This window comes from Peromyscus leucopus, chromosome 1, assembly GCF_004664715.2.
Source record: "Peromyscus leucopus breed LL Stock chromosome 1, UCI_PerLeu_2.1, whole genome shotgun sequence".
Classification (NCBI taxonomy): Eukaryota; Metazoa; Chordata; class Mammalia; order Rodentia; family Cricetidae; genus Peromyscus; species Peromyscus leucopus.
In genome coordinates this window covers 79,136,851-79,161,423 of record NC_051063.1, presented here as the reverse complement: position 1 = coordinate 79,161,423, position 24,573 = coordinate 79,136,851, and the positions used below count along the sequence as shown (strand labels likewise).

Here is a 24,573-nt window from a genome sequence, read left to right as displayed (position 1 = left end):
TAAGTGCACACTTTTATGACAATGAGTAAACCTTTCAGTCACTCACCTGCAGTTTACCTCTCCTTACTTTATTGGTTTATACCAATGAGAATAATAGCATTCCTCTAAAGCAAGAATTACTCAATCCTCAGCACCAATAAAGTACTAATATAAAAAAAGCAAGCCTTTGGTCAAATCTGGCCTGCTGCCTGCTTTTGTAAATAAAGATTTATGGAAACAGTAATGCTGTTTAATTGCCTATTATCCATGGCTATTTTTGTTCTATAGTGGCCAAGTATCAGTGCTAGAGACCTTGTAGTCTTATGACCTTAGGTATTATACAGCCAATAATACTTACTGTGTGGCCTTTACTTATCCCTGGTTAACAAAAGTGGTAGTGGGGGTTCAGGAAGGTACCTCCAAATAGAAGCTGGCTGCAGACAGGGGCTGACTAGCATGGTAGAGCTGTAGCAGCCAGGAGCTGACCTGTGAATGCAGAACTCTGCTCTTGCCTGTATCCCCACCTCTTTCCCCTTCCTGACAAGAGGAAAATAGAGGGAGCAGCTGAATAGGGGTAGTTTAATGAGGGACACCGTGAAGATAGATTTGCATGTGTATTTTTATCTTGTACTATATTTCCATATGCACCAGATTTTACACACATGCATTAGGCTGCAGTGGTGGGTCTGAAAAGCTGTGTCCTGTACTGTACATTATGAGTGGCTTAAGCTCATTTTCAAGGGTAATTTTGACATGATTTTCCTCTTACCTGATGACTTCCGATGAAGACATGACTCCCTCTAAATGGTAGTGGTGAATATTATCTACATCTAGAGCAAAGTAAAACTGAAGTGTCAGATCCTAATCACTGACAATAAATCCTAAGTGCAGATAAAGCCCTTCTCCAGCCATAAATGGAGGGAACGTGTTCTATTTACAAAAGCTCAGCGGGTTCACGTCTCTTTTCATTTCCCCAGGCACACATCTGTCCTCCAGAGTGAAGCACACACATAGCATTTACATCTGGCCTTATTTATTGCTCTGGAGCTGATGCACGCAGGTCACCTTGCAAAGTGCAGAGAAACACCCCTTTCATTTTGCAGGCGGTGTATATTGATATTAATGTCACCTTCTTCCACTTCTCTCTCTTGATTGTTGTAAGGATAAATGAGCTACAAGTAGGAAGACACATCGAGATGCCAGATGCAGCAGGCAGGTGCAGTGGAATCTGAGTACGTTCTTTCTGTTTTTGCCAAGAAGTGGTCATCATGGCACTCCCTGCAGGAGAGAGAGGCTCCTGGGTGTGAGGACCCAGCCAGCTTCTAGGGAGGTTAGATACAGATGCTCCTAATTAGAGTGCATTATCTTCATTGGAAGATAAGCAAATTATTTTCCAATTTAATGAATAAAGACACTTCTAATTAACTCCAGTAGAGAGATGTACCTTCAAGTTTTAAAGTAGTTAAAGTCTGTGTGACCTGCCTTCAAGTTTTGTTTTAACTGTGTTGAAATTTTGTTTTGTTTTATTTGTATGTGCTTGTGGTGTGGTGGTGGAACACAAGACCTTATAAATGCTAGACAGACTCTGCTCCCATTAGGCCATTCCCCAGCCCATAATGGAATTTTAGGAGATGAAAAGCAAACCCAGTCATCATTTGGACTAACTCACCTTCATTTCATTTCATTTATTTCTTAGTACATGGCTCTAGCTGGCCTCAAACCCACAGCAGTCTGCCTACCTCTACCTTCCACGTGCTGAGATTAAAGGCATGCACCACCACATCCAGTTTATACACAATCCAGGAGGCAGCTATGCCCCAGAGAGCCTTGGACTTAGCAAAAGTTCCAGATTGCTCTGTGCTCTCCCAGAGCAGAGCCTCAGTTGGTGTGACGGGTAAAGGAAGGACCTTGCTAGACTTAGCCTGCTCGTTGGCCCCTAACTGCCCTCCTGCTCCCAGCCTTGCCCTGGGCCAGCACTGTCACCACTGTGGCTGTATCCTAGTTTTGACATCCCTGGCCTTGAGCCCATGTTGTTGCTCAAAAACCCAGAGCGAGCCAGATATTGGGGTAAATGCTGAAAGATCAGAGAGACAAAGGAACAAGCCACAGCTACTTCTCACCTCTGACTGAAAGCCTCTGAGTCCTCCACTGAAAGGAGTCCAGCCGAAAAGGGCTTCTAGCTCCTGTCTCCTCACACCTTCTATGCCTTTCTCCACCCAGCCATATCACTTCCTTCCTAGTGCTGGGATTAAAGGTGGGTGTGCTTCCCAAATACTGGTAGCAAAGGCGTGAGATCTCAAGTGCTGGGATTAAAGGTAAGTGCCACTACTGTGTGGCTCTGTTTCTCTCCTAGACTGAGTCAATCTCATATAGTCTAGGGTGGCTTTGAACTCACAGAGATCCAGACAGATCTCTGCCTCCCAAGTGCTAGGATTAGAAGTGTGTGCCACCACTGCTTAGCATGTATGTTTAATCTAATGGCTTGTTCTGTTCTCTGGTCTTCAGGCAAATTTTATTAAGGTACAAACTATATCACCACACCATGTAGTCTCTTTGAGCTCAGACCCATCTGGGTCTGCTTTGTGTGGGCAGACCAGACTACCTGTCATATCATCTTCTCTGGCCAGCCCAAGGAACTGCTTGGAGTCCACAAGCTGACAGCCAGAGCAGGTGTGGTCAATGGCTTCTGGAGTGTTCTCTCTAGGTCCTGTCCCAGAACATTGAGTTTCATGAGACCATGATTAAATTAGTCCAATAACTATATCTCCTGGTTCTTAGACCCTAGTCTCTTTTTGGTTGACTTGATTTGGTTGATACTAATGCTCCAAATATAAATTAGTAAACTTTGTGTATGTTGGGGGCGGGGGGAGGACAGGTGCCTATGAAGACCAGAAGAGGGCTCTGAATCCCTGGAGCTGGAGTTACAGGTGGATGTGGACTGCCTGATATGGGTGCTGGGAATTGAACTTGGGTCCTGCAAGAGAACTATGTGCTCTTAGCCATTGAAACATCTCTCCAGCCCATAAACTTTATTTTTTAAAGCAAGTTTATATTCACAGCAAAAATAAGCAGAAAGTACAGAATTCCTATATAACTCCATCTCCATATAAAACCACCCTCATACTCATTTTTGTGATACTGGGGATGAAATCCAGGGCCTTGCTCAGTACAAGCCTTCCCCACCATGGACACTCCGTGTCCCAGTACCTTATTATAGGCTCTTTAAAATCACTGAATCCTAAGTAGTTCGTTGTCTTGAGGTGGAAGGAAAACATACACTGTCAGAAAAGCTGAAGGGGGTTGTCTGTGGATCAGAAAGCATGCTGAAGTTTCATATTGGTCCCTCCTGTCCTGACATTGCATCTGTCTGTCCCAGGGCAGGTGATCCAGGGCAATGCACAGCATCAAAGCTCACAAACAGGATTAGCCCCACTTTGCCCCTCTCTTTGAGTATCAAAAACAACTTCAAGTTCCTGGGGCTGAGATTCTGCTGGGCTGTTTCTGGGCGGGATGCCATCCCTGATGTGACAGTATACTAAGATTCGGAGCATGGTGTTACATATGGCTATGGCTGCTCCAGGGGTCTAGCCCTGTGAACTGAGGAAAAGAGAGAAGATTGGATTAAAGGGTCAGTGTAAGCAGAGCAGAGGTGTTACCTGGTTTCTGTTACTGGAACCAATCCCTGAAAATATCAGTTTATACAGGAAGTGTTCGTTTATGCCCGCACAGTTTGGGAGGTTTTAGTCCTGCTCTCTTGGCCCATTGGTTTTGGACCTGTGCAGCAGCAGCAGCATGGTGGAAACATTTGAAGGATGGTACTCACCTCATGGTGGCCAGGAAGCAAAGAGAGGAGGAGGGAGGGCCGGGTTCCCAATAAGACTTAACTTCCCTCCACTGGTCCTTACTTTCCAAAGGTTTGCCACCTTCCAATAACCCCATAAGCTGGGACCAAGACATGTGGCATCTTGGTCACTTTTCTTGGTGCTGGGACAGAATACCTGAAAACAACAACTTAAGGAAGGCAGGGTTTAACTTTGGCCCGTGGTTTTGTGGTTCAGTGTGTCAGGAGAGGCATGGAAACGGGTGGCTTTGTCTAGCAGCATTCTTCGATGAGGCCTTGGCTGTTCACACGGCATGTACCAGGAAACAGAGAACACGGGCGGACCCAGGGGTGGCTCTAAGTTTCAAGGCCAACTCCCTGCTTCTTCCAGCCAGGTCCTACATCCTAAAAACTCAAAGCATGACATACGGACATTCAAGACTCAACTTTAGCAGCAGGTAACATGAAAACCATCGAAAACAAACCCCTTTTGTCTGAGCCTTGGCCCCATCTCCCCTCTCTCACTCCACGGTCACCGAGCCTGTTGCCGCTGCCTTCTAAGAGCTCTTCCCTAACAGGACCTGGGGTTGTGGCCGTCACACAGAGCCCCATGGGAGTCAAGTAGGGCAGTTTAGTAGACACACTGACAAGAAACGATGACTTCTGTTTTAGATTTCAATACCAAGGCAGTCTGCTAGGAGCTCTTCTAGTGGACATTCCCATCACAGGTGTGAAAACATGCTTTTGGAAAGTGCGTTTGCAGGAGATGATGCCTCCTGACATTACGCATACCTTCAAATGCTGGTCTAAGGCTTTCAGAGAAAAGCAACGATTCTCTCTGAAATTGCCCATTATGTGAAGCGCATGTGATTACTGCTAATTCACTTCTGCACGTCACCTGAGCTGTGACTCTAGGGTTTGCTGCAGCGCCTCAGAATGCACCCACCTAAGTTTATGACTATGCAGACAGCAGAAGGCATTTTTATGGAAGGCGTTTTATGTAATTCCAAACAATTTAATAGAAATGTAATTCGACAGGGAAAACTACAGTCCCTTGGCCCTTTCAGAGTGCAGATAATGGCCCAGATTAAAGGGCTGGAGGTTTGTTCATTATAGTCAAATACTGTGAGTGTGTGAATTACCATTTTCCTTGCCGTTGGTCCATTTCAAAAGTGTGCCATTTTCCCATTATAATAACAGGCTACATTTTCTTAGAATCATCTCATTATGATTGGTCCTGTCTTTCTAGTTTGCAAATAAAAAGCTTTTGTGGTGATAAACTGGTTGTTCCCAAGCAGCCTTAATCTCTGCTTCTGCTTTTGAACTGCTACAGGTCAGGCCCTGCGGAAGGTGGAGAGAAGTCGGTCCTGCTCTCGAGAGAGAAAGGAGGTAACTGCATCCACTGCTGTTTGCAAGAGCCTGGAGATGGGAGGGTGTGAACAGGCGTTCTGTGACCTCCTTCTCCTTTCTCTTGAAGAAGAAGGTTTCCAGCCCAAATCCTAGGCCAAGTGAGAGCTGGCAGCTAGACACATCGACCCATTGTCATTTGTAATGATCTTTCACTGAGCACATTGACCAGTATGGCGTAATGCTAACTCCGGATTTCAGCGGCTTGGAACAAGAGCCATGCATTTAGTCCCTGAGTCTGTGAGTCAGCAGTCTGGCTTTCCTTGAGAGTCTTGCTGACAGGCCAGGCTCCCTTGCTCTCAGCTAGGGCTCGCTTGTGTCTGCAGGGCTTGCTGGGTGCTAATCAAGGTGCCTTGTTCTCTACATGCTGTCTCCATCTCCAGCCATGGAGTGCCAGGGTCTAAGGAGGGGCACCAGCTGCAAGAGCTCCTGAGTCTTGGGTTTCCAAAGAGTACAGAGTCACTTTCATCTTTTCTAAGAATTTAAAGGGTTGTCTTTCAACCTCATCTGGGTCTAGGAGCTTCCAAACAAGCCATAAGGCAGGATAGGTTACAGTATGGGGAAAATAAACAGAAAGAAAGGGGGGGAAGGGGGGGATTGGCTTTTTCTTTTCTTTTCTCTCCTGAGACATGAAGTCTCAGCCCAGATTGTTGAATAGTCTAGAACTTGCAATAGAGCCCAGGCTGGCCTTGTACTAGAGACCCTCCTACTCCTCTTTTTTTTTTTTAATTTATTTTTTTATTATGTATAGTGTTCTGTCTGCATGTATGTCTGCAGGCCAGAAGAGGGCATCAGATCTCATTACAGATGGTTGTGAGCCACCACATGGTTGCTGGAAATTGAACTCAGGACATTTGGGAGAGCAGCCAGTGCTCTTAACCTCTGAGCCATCTCTCCAGCCCTCTCCTACTCCTCTTAAGTTCTGGACTTACAGGTGTGTTCCACCACACCCAGGGCCAGGCCTCACTTCTTGTCTTTTTGGTTGTAAGCCTAGCCTTTAATGGTTGAGCCATCTCTCCAGCCAAGGACTCACTTTGACACAGTACTTGACCATTCTGGAAAGCTGCGCCACTGAGCCTGTTTGCTCAGGACCTCGGCACTGGGACTGAGGATAGTGTGACAACAGTTGCTATGTGTGCTGTGTACTTAGAAGAGAAGTGCCCCAGGACCTTTGCTCTCCAGCGTGAGAAACATCATAAGGTAGAGAAAGTGGAGAGAAGGGCAGCAACCAAGTCTCCTAACCTGTCTGCAGAATCAAGAAAGGCTCTGCTGGGCTTGAGAATCAGTCAGCAGATTAAGCATATGCCCTGATCTTCCAGAGAACCAGAGTTGGGTTCCCAGCATCCACATAGGCTGGCTCACAACCACCTGTAACTCCAGTTCCAGATCTGACACTCTCTCCTGGCCTCCACAGACGCCTGCACTCATATGTGCATACCCACACAGGCACACACATACACATAATTAGAAATAAAATTAATCTTAAGAAAAAAAGAAAGGTGGATAGGCCTATAATCTCCCCTCTTTGAAGGTCGAGGAAGGATGATTTGAAGTTCAAGGTCAGTCTAGCATGTATAGCAAGACCTTGTCTAAGGAAACATGAAAGAAGTCTTTGTGGAAAAGATGATAGACAGGCTCCTCTTAAAGAATAAGCAGGAGTTTTTTAGTCCAAGGAAACAACATGGTCAAAGTCAGAGAGACATGCATAAGGAAAACACAAGACCTTTAAAGCTCAGGTGGGCAGGAAGTGGCATAAGGACCACATGTTACCATAGGGCTCTTTGATCAAGTCCTGTGTTCCTGGCGGCCAGGGGTGTGTGTGTGTATTTGATGGAATAAATCGAGCTTCCTGTTCTTTCTCCCTCTGCCCTCTCTTAGCAACAGAACCTCTTAATTGCTACTTTCCCAGCATCTCCATTGTGCCAATTGCCTGAGAGCATTTCAGATCATTTCTCTTCTAAAAAGTGCTTGAAGTGAAAAACAAAACACAAGGCTGTTTATCTCAACGCCCAGGTTGAATTCTAAAAGATGTTGAAGATGGCTTCAGGCCCTCTGAAAGAGAGGGTGACGTTGACTGTCTCAACAGGCTTCCAGTTTGGTTTGAAAAACAAAGAACAAGGCTAATAGCGCATTGCTGGGCTTTTTCCTTGGTCCCCAGAACTTGGCCTCCCCAACCCTGCCTCTCTGTACCCGTCCCCTCACTAGTCGTTGGCACTGTGTAGACTGCCAGCCGTAGATCAATCCGTGTCACCATGAAAGGTAAGGCAAAGATAAGCTGTCTCTTTGTCAGAGCTGCTTGGAATAAGCAGCTGGGGACGGGTGACATGTTCTTTCTCCAGTGAAGTTAGTTCTGTGGGCCACTCCCTCCCCAGAGGGTGGAAATGCCGTTTCCACCTGGGTCAAATGAGGACTGTGCCTTCCTTGTGTGGGGTCACGGGCTGACACAGTGAGGGGTGTGGGGGTCCCCGTGAGCTTGCCAGGCCACATTTAACCTAAAGTAGTGCTGTGTTTGGCTCCTGCCCTATTGAAGTCCTCTCTCTCCTACCTCTCTCCCTCTTTTTCTTCTTTCCCCTAAGTGTGTGTGTGTGGTATGCATGTGTTTGAGTCTATGCAGGTGCATGTGTGTGGAGGCCCAAAGTTGAAGTTGAGTGTATTACTTGCTTACTATTGGTCTTCACTTTACGTAAAGACAGGCTCTCTCCCTGAACTCTGACTTTGCCTATTTCATCTAGTCTAGCTAGCCAGCTTGCCACAGGGATCCTGTCTCTGCCTCCCAAGTATTGATATTATACAGGTGGTTGCCACCCCTGTCGGGTTTTGTTGTTATTGTTGTTGTTTTGTTTTGTTTCCAAGACAGGGTTAATCTGTGTAGCTTTGGAGCCTGTCCTGGAACTCACTCTGTAGACCAGGTTGGCCTCGAACTCACAGAAATCCACCTGCCTCCGCCTCCGGAGTGCTGGGATTAAAGGCATGCGCTACCACCCCCCAGCCCCCTGTTAGGTTTTGTGTTGGTTCTGGGAATCTGAATTCTTGTCCTTGCACTTGTGAGGCAAATGCTTTATTCACTTACTGAGCCATCTCTCCAGTGCCTGAACCTGTGATCGTCCCGCCTCTGCCTCCAGTGCTGGGTTTAAAAGGTTATGTCATCACACCTGGCCTGTCTGGGAGTTTTGAGCTCTTCTGCTAGGTCTCTTCAGACTGGTTAGTCAAGCTCCAGGTGTGGATCCAGACACCCGAATTTATTAACCAATAGCAGTGCCCACGTGCAGATGAGGATGAGAATGGGTTTCTAGAGCATGAGGCAGCCCTGCCTGCTAATCCCCCATGTACTGTGCACAGCCTGCCTGGTACCCAGCCCCTCAGCCACCACTGACTCCAGATGCCACAGACAGAGATCCAGAGGGAGAATGATGAACAGCACAGAATACCCACATAGGCCTCTAGGCCCCAGAGGAAGGACAGGCTTCCTGGAAGAGGCGGGCTGAGCTGAGGTGCTGGAAAGGCCACATTTGGTTCTGAAATGTCCCTTGATGACTGCTCTGCAGCAGCAAATACTTTCAGTTCAGTTGGTAAAAATATTCTTGGCCTCACCTCTAACGAGTATTCATGATTCCTGCCTGTAGAGATTATGTAGTTTATGGCCTCTGGTCATGAATTATTAATGATTTTGAAATTGTGGCCATTGTAGTTTACTCAAAAATCATTAGGAAGCAAATTTGTCATACGGTGCTTTTTTAAAAAGCTCAAGAAAAATCCCAGGGGAAAGAGACGTTTTTATTCACCATCTAACCTAACCCTCCCATCTCACAGTGGGCACACTGCTGACTAGGGCACATGGTGATGGGGACATGTCCTCCTGCTGCGCAGGACCCCTGCAGCTCTAAGAATTAGGGCCTCAGTGTACACTGAGGGCCACAGTGTAGGTTTCAGAGTCACATAGATGTCACAGCTGAGCAGGTGGCCTCTAGTCCCTTGAGCCCTCTGACTTTATTTGGCAATGCCATCCAGGAAGAGCTAGTATGCAGTGCAGCTACCTAGTTCAATTCCAGCAGCCTTTGCTCCATAGTGTCCCATGGATGTTTGGCTATCTATTGTGTTTATGTCAACAGGGAGAAAGCCCGCAGTTACACTTCCTCTAGGGGCCTCCCTGGCACAGGCTGGGTTTTGGGTAGACTCTAGCCTTCCTACTTCCTGGATGGGTATCCCAGTAAGTGAGCCCTATTTAGGTTACCTCCTGAGCCTCCGCTCTTAACCACTCCATGAGCCTCTTGTGGTAATGGACTGCCATCTTTTGCAGTTGATTGGAGATTCTAAAAACCACTCATCTGTAAGCTCACTTTGTAAAGGACTGTAAAAGCCATTTAACTCTCCCATTTAGAAACCTTAAGCTTGCCTGCTTGTGCATGCGTGCGCACTCTCACACACCATTCCTCTAGGTGCAAGATTAAAGGGGCCTCTCTCATTTCCCAGACAGAGTCGGAGAGAACTGGATCTCAGGAAATAGCGCATCTGTCAATTCAGTGTGCCACCAAGAGCAGGTTCACACTCTCTCTCCTTGCTCTCTTGATGCTTTTGGAATCACCTTTCCCTGTCTGGGAGCTCCATTCAGAGGTGGGGCAGGAGGTGGGTGGGATAAAATCAGCTGTCCAATCAATATTTGAGAGAAGGGGCTGGGGATGTGGCTCCATGACAAAGCACTTACCTAGTATGTCTGAGGCCTCAAGTTCAATCCTTAGCACAGCAATAACAAAAGGTTTACTATGCTCCTGATAGTGGTCCTCAGTTCCCTTTTCAAGAGACAACCACGAATGTGTTCTTCTAGCTTAGTAGTCATAGGTGCCCTGTTCCCATCCACCTACTTTCTCCTCGGTGGTTTTGTGTGCAGATGGGACTATGTGTGCATTTGTGTGCATGTGCCTGCGTGCCAGATGATATCATGAGTGATGCTCCTCAGGTGCTGTGCTGTTCATCTTTTTTGTTTGTTTGTTTGTTTTGAGATGGTCTCTCATTGTCCTGGAATCTACCAAGTAGGCCAGAGAGCACCAGAGATCTACCTGTCACCTGCCCAGCACTGAGACTGCAAATCTGTGCTACCACAGCTGATTTTCTAATTAAAAAAATAAACATCAGTTTAGGAATTGAACTCAGGTCCCTGGCTTGCAAGGCAAGCTCTATACTAATTGAACTATCTCCCCAGTGAAATGGGTGCATACAGAAACCAGAATAGCCTCTCCATGGGTGAAAAGGGAAAAGGTTTATTTCAAATTGCCAAGGCTGTCTCCCAGGAAAGCGAAGAGAAGCAACAAGAGAAAGATTTCGAGGTAGAAATGGGAAGAGGAATAAGGGGCTTGTGAGCTGGGTGGAGCTTGTGTGCAGGACTGGGGGAGCCTGGAGACTAGTATTGACCTTGACAAGTTAATAGACACCACAGTTAGAAGTTCATGGAAGAGCCACATGTTCCTCTTGCCAGAGAAAAGGAGAATGATACCGTTTTTAGCAAGCAGGAACTTTCTTTAAGTTCCTGAGGGAATAGGGCCTTTATCTAAATGATGACTTTTCTTGGGGGATCAGATACCCAGCCTTATTTAACACAGTAGTGTGTGATTTAATCTGGCTTCTCCTTTTGTGTTTTTGTTTCCTTGTTTGTTCATTTTTAGGGGAGGAAAGGGTTTATTTCAGGTTACACTTCCAGGTAGCAGTCCATCAATGAGGAATGACTTTCTTCTTTTAAACTGTGGTGCTGTGGATCACTCTCAAGACATCCAGCATCTGCCCTAGGTCCCAACCCCAACAGGTCTCTCTCTCCTTCCCTCCCTCTCTTCCATATCCCTTCTCTCTCCCTCCTCCCTCCTTCCTCCTCACACCTAACCAGTCTTGGAAGACATCCTGTAGCAGGACATGTAGACTGCCTTTGTTCTTTTTACGATGCCCTTCTCTTTCACCACGGATGTACTAGAACATGATCCTTTACTTGGAAACTTTGAGATAAATGTGTTTCATCTCCTTATGTCTGGAAAGTAACGCCATCCCAGTAGGTCCTGCCTGAATACCTGTGATGCAGCATGCTCACCTATGCACAGCACATCATGAGTAGCATACCAAGTGGGGTCAATACAGGCTGCAATTGCATGTCAGCTCAGATTGAATTCGGGTGCTAATTCATAACGTGAGTGTGCTACTAATTCCTGGTAATGACTGCCTAGGCTATTAATGGTCTCTTACTATAATAAAAGTATGTTAAGGATAATCTAGAGCAGGGACTTAATACACATGTGCTAAAGCAGCCAAAGGTAAACTCCTTAGACTAGAACAATTGTATCAAAGGGTATATGCTTTATTGAAAACAACATTTCCAGTCCGTCTGCTAATAGTGCATGAAAAGGGCAGCGTTCTTTTTTTTTCTTCTTTTTATTACGAGATTTTCTATTCGTTTTACATATCAACCACAGAGTCCCCTGTCTTCCCTCCTCCCACCCCCCAGCCTTTCCCCCAACCTACCATTCCCCCATTCCCACTTCCTCCAGGGCAAGGTCTCCCCTGAGGAGTCAGCAGAGCCTGGTACATTCAGTTGAGGCAGGTCTAATCCCCTCCTCCCTGCACCAAGGCTGAGCCAAGTGTCTCAGCATAGGCCCCAGGCTCCAAAAAGCTGGCTCATGCAACTAAAGATAGGTCCCAGTCTCACTGCCTGGAGGCCCCCTGAACAGTTCAAGCTAAACAACTTTCTTACTTATCCAGAGGTCCTGGTCCAGTTCCATGGTGGTTCCTCAGCTATTGGTCCACAGTTCATGTGTCTCCACTAGTTTGACTAGTTGTCTCTGTACTCTTTCCAGTCATGGTCTTGATAAGGACAGCGTTCTTGATTGCTGACCAGAGTCAAGTGTGACTGGCTTTGGCAGCACTGCCTCTTCGAGCCTGTGATGGGCCACCCCAAGCTTCCCCAGGCTACTTGTCTCCTTGTGGATGGCAGCAGGGCAGTTTGCTTGAGAAGGACTTGCAGGCATGTCTAGAAGCTCACTTTTGGGAGCCATCTCTTAGCCCTTAGCTCAGTGAGAGTAGCAAGTCTTCTTGTAGGGTCCCAGTGCCACCAACCGTCCAGCAACACACACCTCCTTCCTTCTCCAACTTAATTCTTAGCACCCTTGCAACTTGGTCTTCTGGGTGACTGCGAGCTGTCCGTCCTCTCTCATACATATAAGATCTTGTCTTTGGGGGTCGGGGGAGTGTTTATACTAGGGTTGAGGCTCAGGGAGAGAGTGCTTGCCTTGCATGTGCATGCCTCTAGGTTTGATCAGTAGCACAAAAGGAAGAGGAGGAGGAGGAGGAAGAAAGCACTTGAAAGGGAAAAGAAGGAGTGAGCAAGGAGAGTGCACGCTGTGTCACTAGACCCTGCTGTGACAGTGGACTCTCCAAATGCTCACTCTGGCAGGAAGGAAACCTTTGAGTTCTGATTTCTGGGCCGAGAAGAATGAAATCCCATTTTGGATTCAACTGCCAAATGCATTCCCAGTGTGAAATTAGCATTGTCCATCTTTCTGCACTGTGAGGTCCTGGTCTCTGTAGATTTTGAGAAATTGGCCAGCAGTGGCCCTTGGGACTTTAAACAGGGCAAGCAAGTCATGCAGCAAGGTAGGAAGCCTGTGACCCCTGCAGGAGGGGCTCTGGGTTCTAGGTTCACTCTGTCGCTCAAGTGACTCAGCCTCTTTGACTCCACAGCTCCCTCTCTAGGGTAGGGATGATACAGAATTGGTACCATAGGGTTGATATGTATTCTGTAGGGTCTAGGGGATGAAGTGCTTTAAGCCATGTCTGTATATCCCCAGAGCTCCAGAGATGATGAAGATTATAGTTTAGGGCTTGCAGGGGGAAGAAGCATGTTTGGAAGGCAAATGCCCTCAAAGCCAAGATGCCGGGCTGGCCGGATGGTTAAAGGCACTTATTGCTAATCATGATGACCTGAGTTCAATCTCTGAGACCCATATGGTAGAAAGAGAGGATGGACTACCACAGTTTGTCCCGTGACCTATACACACTCCCACCCTCCCCCCACACAAATAATTGTGGAAAGTTGTTTCAAAGCCAAAAGATAGAGTAGAAGTCTTTCTGGGAGAGAGATGAGCCCAGTGTTGGTTACCATGTAGTACCATCAGAGAGCAGCCATAATCCTTCCTGTAGGATTTGCCTTACCTCTGAACCCCCAGATGCCCTGAGACCCCTGGGAGCTGCAGAGATATATCTATAAACCCAGCCTCCCAAACCCTAGTTGAACAAGGGCAAGGCCAAGACTCATGTGCCAAGCAGCAGAGAGAATCAATTTCTGATAAAATGCCAGGAAGGAGATTGACATGTATAAAACCTTTCTGGTATCAGCTAAGCTCCTAGAAGAAGATTAAACTCTAGGAAAAAACCCCTCAGAGAGCTGCAATTTCTGAGCAGAAAGAGTCTGTTTTGGATAAGCAATGTGCCCTTGTACAGAGCATCATCAAAGTCTCCTCTATCCTCAGATCTGAGGCATGAAATTGCCTGTAACGCTTGCCTCCTCCCTCCCCTTGAAAAAAGCAGTGTGTGGAATAGAGAATGTTATTAGAAATGAGAATGGTACCATCTAAGGAAAGGTGGCACATGCAAGTGCCTCAGGAAAGATGTCTCCAGGATGGAAGCAGCTTTTACCCCTGAGTGGGCAACAGTCGCATGGTCCTGGTCCTGTTGCCACCCCTGACGTGAGGACACTTGCTTCCCCGTCTGTGCTGTTAGCACTCTGGTCATCTAGGTCTGACAAAAGCCAGTGGCTTCAACCTTACTAGGATCCATAGTCTGTGTTGCCCTGGGCCCTGCATGAGTAATAGAAGTCCTTACACTAGCTTCATTGAAAAAGGGGAAATTGCAGCCTCACATTGCTGAAAACTTCATAGTAGGCAACATCAGTGTCTGGGTTAGGGTTTCTGTTGCTGTGATGAGACATGATGACAAAAAGCAACTTGGAGTGGAAAGGGTTTACTTCCCTTACTCTTCCACATCACAGTTCATCACTGAAGGCAGTCAGGGCAGGAACTCAAGTGGGGCAGGAACCTGGAGGCAGGAGCTGATGCAGAAGTCATGGTGCTGCTTACTAGCTTGCTCCTCGTGGCTTGCCCGGCCTGCTTTCTTATAGCACCCAGGGCCACCAGCCCAAGGGTGGTACCACCTACAGTGGGCTGGGCCCTTCCACATCAAACATCAATAAAAAATTAGACCACAGGCTTTCCCACAGGCTAATCTAGTTGGAGCATTTTTTCAAATGTGGTTTCCTCTTTCTAAAGGACTCTAGCTTGTGTCAAGTTGCTGTAAAACTAGCCAGCATAATCAGGTATAGCAGCATCCAAGTGTTCAGACTCAGTTCCTCTGGACACCTCCTTTTCCTATGGCAATCCCTCTTCATGCATACAATTCCCTGTCTGTAGCAAGGTGGCTGCCAGCTACCCTAGGCTCACTGCATAAAGGCCAGTAAGTCTGTGCCAAGGGCTGGAGTCAGAGAGCCTGGCAATGAGTCCTGGCTCCTCCATTGCTCAGGAAGCTTGGACACCATGGAGCCTTAGTTGTTTCATATGTAAGATGGTGATGGAAGCGGTACCAGCCAAACTGGGAACCAGAAAGAGTACCTGACTCACTGTAGCCCTGAGTAAGTGGAGGGTGCTGCTTTCCCTCACCTTACCCCCCTCCTTTCTGCCAGTGCCTTCACTGTCAGCAGTTCTGGCAGTCTGGGGGTCAGCCAAGTCGAGTGCCCAGACTGAGACCCATCAGCCAGGTCACAAACGAGGAGTGAGGAGTCCCACGTTTACATAGTTAGAAAGGGATAACTTCCCAAAAGGAAATCAGTTTAGTATCACAGAAGACCAGAAAAAATATAGTGGGCAGGAAAAAGCCATCAAGCACATGGTCACTTTGCAACAGGAGTAATAGAGCTGACAGACACCAAGTGACGTCTCCACTCACTGTACTCAGCAGTGTTGTCCTGCTCTTCCATGTAGGAAGTCAGGTAGCCTAGTAGGTGTAGAGCCAAGCCGGTGTGCTACATTGTGCTGCCAGAGAAAGAGGTGCCAGCAGGAGGCCTTTTAGGGCACATTCTTAGCATCTGTCTCTGTATGTAGAATGGTGCTCAGCAGGCCTTCCTCTCCTAGTGATACATGGGAGGTGGGAGAAACACCAGGCCCAGCCCAACTCTGGCCACAAGCTGGCTCTCTTCCATGCCACATTTTCTCCTTTCCCCCAACCTTATTGTAGGCTCATAGCTACAATAAGGACCCTGGCCTGTATCCACTGTCTGGACAGGTCAGAGAGCAGAGGTGGCAATGGCCAGATGGCGTAAGACTGAGATATTTTTCATCTCATACCTCTCCCAACCAAAGGAGTAGTTAACCGCAGTGGGTTCTGATCAGAGGCCATTACAGTCATTGTGTATCTCCCCATCACACAGTCTCTACAGAAGTTGCTTCCAGGGACCCCATGGATATGAGAAGCTCAGGCTGTGTTTGGCATTTGTGTGCAACCTACACATTGTAGACTTATGTCATCTCTAGATGACTTACAATCTCCAGTGCTGTGTGAATGTTCTGGAAGCAACTGTCAGGCTGTATTAAGGGTCTCTGTATGGAACTAGTCTCAGGCTGCAGTCATCTGAGAGGAGGAAGCTATGGTTGATACTCTCTATAAACAGTCAACATTTGTACTCTGGACAGCCTTTGCCATTCTCCTGAGCCTGACCTGAGGAAGACCTTGCCATTTTCATGGGTCTGAGGTATTGGGCTCTTTGAGATGGGCATGTTCATATCAACAGTACACATCCAGTCAGGAATTCATCTGCTTCCCCAATAGAGAAATATAACACTTCTAAGACAGCATCCTCAGGCCACTCATGTCTGACTGATGGAAAGAGTTGGCATGGCAGAGCAATCCAGGTCAGGGTCTGGGTCACACGGCCAAGGTTTGCATCCCAGCCGTACCACTTAATAGCTATGCCATCTCTGGACGTTTATAACCTCTCTGTGCCTCAGTTTCTCTCTCTACAGAATGGAGGTGCCATTTACCTCCTTGTGGAGTTGTAGAGATAATTGAGGGGATAATATATGTAGAGTTCTCAAAACAGAATCTGCAGACTCTGTGTTTCAGTTTCTTTCTTCTGACCTAACCCTCTATTGACTGGCACCCGTGGAGCTGGAGCAGGAGGAGTGGACTCACACTGAGGACACCTGTAGAAGCCTGCACCATCTACATACATTTTTAGTCTTTTTCTAAGACTCTTTTGTTTGGTTGGTTGGTTTTGGTTTTTTAGTTTTTCAAGACAGGGTTTCTCTGTGTAGCCCTGGTGTCCTGGAACTAGCTTTATAGACCAGGATGGCCTTGAACTCGAAGAGACCCTGCCTCTGCCTCCTGAGTGCTGAGATTAAAGGCGTGTGCCACCACTACTGGCTCAAGATTCTTAAACTAATGAATGCTGATTGTAGAGAAACTAAAACATATATAAAACTATAAAAATGACTCTATTTTACTACCTAATTTTGTTTTAAAATATTTTTAATCATGTTCATTTATTTGTATGTCTTATTATTTATGTCTTCATGCATGTTCATGCCATGGGGCACATGTGGAGTTCTGAGGACACCATTGCAGGAGGTGGTTTTCTCCATCTACCATATGTGAATCCAGTAGATCCAAACCCAGTTCCTTAAGTTTGGTAGCAGGCATCTTTGTCCATCAAGCCATCTTGTCAGCCTCAATCTTACTTGTTTTTGTATTTTCTTCAAGCATTTTCCCTACAGAATTACAAATACTTTAGAACTTTTTGGACATCTCATCATTTAATTAGAGATAGTTGGAAAATGTCTATCTTCCATTATACACCCTAATTTAAAAAATTTATATTTTATGTTGTTATATATATGGGTGTTTATACACCATGTGTATCCCTGGTACCCACAGAAGACAGAAAAGGGCATCAAATTCCCTGAAACTGGAGTTATAGATGGTTGTGAGCTGCCATGTGGGTGCTGGGAATTGAACCCAGGTCTTCTGCACAAGCAGCAAGTGCTCTTAACTGCTGAGCCATCTCTCTCCCTCCAGCCTTAACCATTTTACTGATTGAAGAATAATTTATGTATAATGAAATAGACATCCCTTCTATGAACTTTTGTGTAAATGCACCCATATTCGCACTACCTACATCAAAATAGAGAGCACACCTAGTGCCCAGAAGACTTCTTCATGAACCTTCTCAGCTAACATTTCTCCAAAGTAACCATGACCTGGACAATTTTGCCTGTTTGAACATTATATAAGACAAATCACAATGTATGTAATTTTTATGTCTGGTTTTTCTTTTAAATGTATCTATAAAGTTCATCTCTCTCTCTCTCTCTCTCTCTCTCTCTCTCTCTCTCTCTCTCTCTCTCTCTCTCTTTCTCTGTGTGTGTGTGTATTTTATGTACTAGAAGTTCATTCCTTACCATTGTGAAGTAGACCTTCAGTTTTTCTTAGATAATTCAAGTTGCAAAGTAATTAGAATAGAATGTCATTATTAAAAATGTGTCCTTTGTATATTACCTAAATATACCCCTTGGTGCTGAGGAGGTGTCCCAGTGGGTAAGAGAGCTTACTGTACAAGTATGAGGACTTGAGTTTGAGCCCCCAGCACCCATGTAAATGTTCATATATGTTATAACCTAAGCATTGTGGGGAAAGATGAGCAGATCTGGAGGACTGTTTGGACATCTAGCCTTGCTGAAGTGTTGACTTGAGGTTCAGTGAGAGACTCTGCCTGAAGGGAAAGTGGTTTAAGACACCTGGCATCCTCTGCCCCCCACCCCAACCTCCATGCATATACTCCCTACCATATCCAGTTTACTCCTCATCTCATTCTCTTTCTAACTATTAGCAGTTTGATCAACTAGTTTTTTTCTTTTCTTTTCTTTTCTTTTTTTTTTTTTTGGAGATAGAATTTCACTCTGTTGCTCAAGATAACCTTGAACTCACTATGTGCCCCAAACCTAATTCAGCCTTTGAAGTGCTGGGTTGTACATTTATACCAACACACCTGGCTCAGATGTTCATCTTTCCAGAACTTTGTTTGTTTAAGTGTTTCTTTATTGTTCAGTCAAAAGTACATTTGGTCGCAAATAACAGAAAATCCAATTAAGAATGCCCTAAACCAGGCATTACCAACCTTTGTTTTTTTTAAAAGGACCAGAAAATAGACATTTTAATGTTTATGTGCATATATAGTCTGTGTTACTCTTTTTTTTTTTTTTTTTTTGGACAGAGTTTCTTTACATAGACCTGGCTGTCCTGGAACTCACTCTGTAGATCAGACTGGCCTCAAACTCAAAGAGATCTGCCTACCTCTGCCTCTCAAGTGCTAGAATTAAAGGCATGTGCCACCACACCCCTCAGTTACTCAATTCTGTCACTAAATACAAAGCAGCATTAATGAGTGTGACTGTGTTCCAATACAACTTTATTTATAAAAATATGTGGCTGGCCAGTTTTAATCTGATTGACATTTGCAGGCCTTTAGCCTAATAATAGGATTCACTTGGCTTTTGTGGTAAAACTGCCAATAGCCTTATGAGAAAAACTTAATTTTCACTTCTAACAAGAAACTATAAAAGCTCATCTGATTCAAACCTCTCCAATAACAAACATTATACATCTTGCTGGCCCTTATTTCTGTGTTGTAGGTAAATGCCTCCATGTGATCTTCCAGAGCACTAATTTTCACTCTAACTTTATCGTCAGATCTGCATGGTTTCAATAACTAAATCTTCTTTGTGTGATTTCAAATTAACTCTTTCTTTTATAAGCTCTTATTGTTTGATGGATGTAATATTCCCCTTTATCCTTCTGGTAATAATAAATATTGTTATTGGGTTGTTTTGTTTCTTATTAATTAATTTATTTATTGGCTTCTTTCCAGAAAGGGTCTCACAACTCAGGATCCTTCTGCCTTGGCCTTAAATTACTAGAAAAACAAACAGGACAATTATGTGCCATTGGATATAGCTTAAATATGTCATAAGGGTTCTATTTACATCACTATGTTTTTCTCTGGTTATTTTTCATGACTATTAAATTGGCCCCTCATCTTCCTGTTGTTTTCCTGGACGTTGGATGATTGTAAATATGTACCTTGATTGCCTGTCTTTTCTCTAGATCCTGATTTTGTCGTTTTGTTTTCTAATGTAATTTATCACTAGTGATTGTTGGGAAGGGATGGAATTTGCTGCAGTAATGTGACACTGATCTATTAGTTGGTCTCTGAGCCCAGGATCCCCCTTTCCTCCAGTTGTGTCTTGCCTTTCTGTGCTAGACATCCGCTGTCATAGTTCCTGAACACTGGGCAGGTGGAAGGACCCCTTTTTCACTTCTTGTGAGTTGCCATCCAGTCTCTGACACCAGCTTGGGGCCTCTATCTTCCTGAAGATTTGCTGCCTCTGGGTTTGGAGCAGTACACTACACCCTTCCCTGTCCCCAGCTCCTTCCTACCTCTGTCTGCCATCCAGTTCTCAGGATTTCTTAACATTTAGAATCTGCCATTTGGCACCCTCTCATTTGCCCAGGCTGTCACTGCTTTTGGATGGTGTCACTTGTTTGGATGTGGGTAGGAAGAGGCTGCTGTGTAGATAGCTCCTCTGCCCGAGCTGAGCCAACCTGACCAGTTCTCAAGGTGACTTTCTGTAGGATTTCCACCTTCTTGGCCACCTTCCTCTGTCTTGAAAACCATGAAGAAGTCCAGCTGTGGACCACTCAGTGTAGACTGTAGGGACAAAGTGTGTTCTCTAGGGATGACTGGTTTAGATGCTATCTTGCTCCAATCTACTTGGCAAAGTCTTTTTTCTTCTTTATGTCTTAGCCCCTCACCTGTCAAATGAGGGCAAAGATAATAGCAGCTACTTCATAAGCTAATGAAAGTATCCATTAAAATAGTGCATGCCAAGTGCACAGGAGGTGCTTAAACACCTTCCCTCTCTCGCCCGAGCAAACATTCCTCTCCCTTTCTTCTCCCTTCCTGTGTTGACAGTGTTTTACCTTGCCTCCCAAGTGCTAGGATTACGGATTACAGGTATGCACCACCACGCCTAGCTCAGAGCCAGTGTTCCTAGTACACGTATTGCTTGTGTTGTGTCAGTAGTTTTTGGAGCTATAGCATGCTTTGTGTGTATACATGTGTGTGCGGATATGTGCAGAGGCGAGAGGTCAATGGTCAGTCTCTTCCTCAATTGCTCACCATCTTATTTTTTGACAGGGTCTCTCACTGAACCTGAAGCTCGTTGTTAGCTATTTAGCTAATGAGCTCCAAGGATCCATATGTTTTTGCTCTCCCTATCCCAGTACTGGGCTTGCAGCCCTGCACAGCCATGGCTGGTTTTTACATTTGTGCTAGGAATCGGAATTCAGGTCCTTCTGCTTCTATAGGTACTTGGTGTCTGAGCCATCCCCCGGGCCCCGGTGCTGTTGACTTCAAGCCCTGTCTTCTTTCTTCCCTGTGTGCTTTCTTTCAGTCCTGCTTCCCCTCCCAGTGCCTCTCCTTGTCTGGGGTCTTTCCCTTCCCAGTGCAATCTATTCTCTAACCTTCCTCAGTTCATCTCTAACCTGTCAAAATTGTCCTGAACTGAGATTCCATCACCCATTTCTTTTGTTTGTCATCCTCAGACTTTATAAACAGCCTCTAACAGCCATTGACAAAATTATGGCCTGGGATGGGACCAAGGACAAAGTCCCATGGCATGCCACCCTTCCTAGGAAGAGTAATTTAGATGGCTAGATAAGATGATTAATTTGTCCAGTTCCTGTAATAGTATGTCCTCGTGGCTTGATTATGAAAATATTAGCAGCCACATGGTGGGTGTTATTTACCATGGCTAGGCACTGAGGTAAGTGTTTTCCATGTAATGCTGGTATTTCTTACGGTACTTTTGCTAAGTATTGTGTTACTCAGGACTTGGATTAAAAAATAATAATAACACTATCTGGAGGTGCAAAAGGGGACTGGGCATGACAATGCAAGGCTCTGAAGAGGGGTGGCTCTCAGAAGCCCAGAGCAGGGTGTGTGTGAGGTCATGAGCAGATGGACTGCAGACTCCCAGGACACCATCTCTCTGCAGCTCTTATTTTGATAGCTCAGTCTTACTGCAGCCTTCTTCATGCTTGGTGCCAGCCAGCTTTCTGGCTTACTTTCTTATCTCTCATTTTCCCTTTTTCTCTTGAGACAAGGTCTTGCCATCTAGACCTCACTGGTACTTACTCTGTAGCCCAGATGGGCCTTAAACTCATCTAATCCTCCTGCCTCATCCTTCCAAGTGCTGGGATTACAGGAAGGCACCACCGTGACTAATTTAGCTTTCCTGATTTCTTAGTTCATCTGGCAGAAAATTCAGTGACTTCTAAATTCGTTTACCCCCTTTCATGAGAGTAGCCAGGCCTTTAATCCCAGCACCCAGGAGGCACGGGCAGGAAGATCAGGGCTACATATTGATGGAGGGAGGGAATAAAGCAGGGAGGGAGGGAGGGAGGAAGGGAGGGAGGGAGAGAAAGGAAGAGAGAGAGAGAGAGAGAGAGAGAGAGAATATCAGCTTCCTAGACCTTTTAATCTAAACTTCCCAGGATTATTGGCTCACTCTGGTGTCTGTTGCTCCTGGGCCACCCACAGCCAGCAACATGGTCACAGGTCCTGACCTGGCTTCCAGGAATCTTAGGCTGTGACCTTATGACTGACAGGACAGGGTGAGTCCACAGTCCAGCTGTTTGTTTTAGTTTGACAAATGAAAGGGCCTCAGGCTAACTGTGGTGTCAGGGAGGGCTAACCAATGCCTGAGGCCTGTGACATCAGCCCCTGTCATTTGTGCTCAGTGGGAGCCATGGTCATTTCTTTCTGGAGCTTGCTTGGCACCTTGTCTTTGCAGAAGTCTCAGGACTTCCAGTGTCATGGAGGCACTGATGTAAAATTCCCATTCTAGACCTTGGAGTCAGTGAGGCTAGGCTTCAACTCACACTCTGCCTCCCCGCTTCTACAGCTGGAAAACAGGGAGAATAGCAATGGCTGCTTTACAGTTGGGATGATCCGGTGACCTAACGCATGCAAAGCCCTTGGCAAATCCTCCACCCATCACAGAGCAATGGACCCTATTAACCATGCCATGGTGGGGAAAGGGCCCGGGTCCAGGGAAGAAAGCTTTGGCCTGCAGCACGGGGACCTCAGGAAGAGATGTCACTGAAGCAGCATTAGTGGGTGGAAAGGGGGATCAGGAGAACAGATTCAGCCCAGCTGTAAGCAGGAGCTCAGGGGCCACAAGCAGTCAGTCCCCTGTTGAAGAGAGGATAGCACACGGGGTTGATGTGGCCACTTATGTGGTCTGGGCTTCATAGTGAAGATCGTTCGTTCGTTCGTTCGTTCTTTCATTCATTCATTCATTACCAAATGTATGTGCTGAGTGCCTGCTATGTGCTAGGCACTCGTCTACGAAACAATGTATTCTTGGAATATATGTCCTCATGATTGGAGGCAGACTCTGAGCAATAAATAAAATATGAAGGACATCAGAAAAAACAAAGTGGGGTGGAAGCAACATGGAATGCAGAAGTTGTTAGGTCAGGTCTTGCGGAAGTCCCAATTGAAGAATGAGCTTAGAGGAAGGAAGTGATAAACCAAAAGGGTCTCTGGGAAACAAGAGATCTGCAGAGGGAACAGAATGGGCTAGAGCAGTGGACCCAGGTGAGCCACTGTGGGGTCCCAGCCACTGTGGTGGCTGTTTGGGGGCAGCAATGGAGGGTGCTGGGAAGGGGCTGGTGGCTGTGTTGTTGGGTAGGTGTAGGTGGGAGAGAATAAGATGAGAGGAAATGGAAGGAGTGGAAGTCTTGAGCAGTCAACTAAAGGTGGGAGAGGTTTCGAGGGAATGGCAGGAGGTGGCCCGGAGCAGGGTATGGGCCTCTCCATCTTACCATTGCAGAGGGCACAGCAATGGTACTCTGAACAGAAGAGCCACTGACCCTATTTACTTATTTACTTATTTTGGAGGAGAGAGGGTGATTTGACTTGTTATTCAAATACTGCATGAAACTAGCTAGCCTCCTTACGGATAAAAACTCACTCACTGTTCACCAGGCTGAAATGCTGATCATTTTTCCCATCCTTCCCTAACCCCTCCTGGAGTAACTGTTGCCACTAAAACCTGGCATGTGTTCTTCTAGACTTTTCTCCATGTGTTTACAGGGCTGAGTGGCCCACAAAGTAGGTATAGCATTTGTGGTGGTCTGGACTTGGTGTTTAGCATGGATGGTGTCCCTCTGAAAGCACTGTTTTATAGTGTATGCTACAAGTTGTGATTTGTCCTCACTGCCTGAATGAACTCTGCTTCAAACCTATCCTAGGTGGCTTTTGGCTCATGTTTTTGAACCGGTTATAAAAGGGTAAAATATTTGCTGAATTTTTAAAAAGATAACTTTCATCTAAAAACAGGGCATGGTGGCTCATAACCGTAATCCCCGCACTTGAGAAGCTGAAGCAGAAGCTAGCCTGGGCTACATCGTGAGTTCTAGGCCAACTTGGGGCCACAGAGGGAAACCCTGTCTCAAAAATCAAACAAACAAAGAGGACTAACAGGGACAGACATACTGCAGAGAAAGTTTAGCTGTCCCCTCTGGAGGACATCAGGGTGTTTTCACCTAGCCTTTGGTACTTTTTCCTAGGGTACCTATGAGTCTTTTTCAGTTGGGTTCTGGGGAATAGAAAGGCCCAGTCCCAGCAGATCAAGCAATATAGGGTTTTGTTTTTCCTATTTCAATGGATTCTACTCCTTTGTTCCTTGAGTGCCTGTGTGAGCTGCTAGGGGTACAGCAAAGGACTCACTCATCTGGTTGAGAGCAGGCTCTTATAAAGACCTTGTTCCTTCCTGTTAGATGGCGTGAACAGGAGGTCCAGAGGTCATGAAGGTGCTGGGCTGCTCCCACCCTTAAGCTTATGTTCCTTGCAGGATAAACACTACCTTGGGGCCAGACAGACCCTGAGTCCTTCCTTTCTGAAAGCAGAGCAGCCTGCAAGCCTGACTTCTTTCCTGCCAGCTTCTGCCATTCCTAGATTGCCTCTCCAGCTTGCAGCCACCCCTTTGGTAACACGCCAGTAGCACGTTAGGAAGCACTATTTTGATTAGAGCAGGCCAACTACCCTGTCACCAGTTCCCTTATCCCCTGCTGATGTTCCACATCCTGCCTTCTGGTACCAACCTGATACCATTCTATGCTGCCACTGTAACAACAACACTTTCAAGGGTTGGTGCACAGCCTCAGGCTGTGATTGTCACTCTCCAGGCTGCCTGATTTGAAGGTGCGATGGCAGTCCCTTTCTG

The 24,573-nt window shown here is 46.1% G+C and overlaps 1 protein-coding gene across 1 annotated transcript in view; it reads left to right on the top strand.

The window, feature by feature from the left end:
• The window catches only part of Katnip (katanin interacting protein), a 174,413-nt gene that overhangs the window by 18,904 nt on the left and 130,936 nt on the right, over positions 1 to 24,573 (top strand). The window contains exon 2 of the mRNA XM_028867907.2: positions 5,133 to 5,188. Coding sequence (XP_028723740.1) covers positions 5,133 to 5,188 — 56 coding nt within the window. The remainder of the gene's footprint in view (positions 1 to 5,132; positions 5,189 to 24,573) is intronic.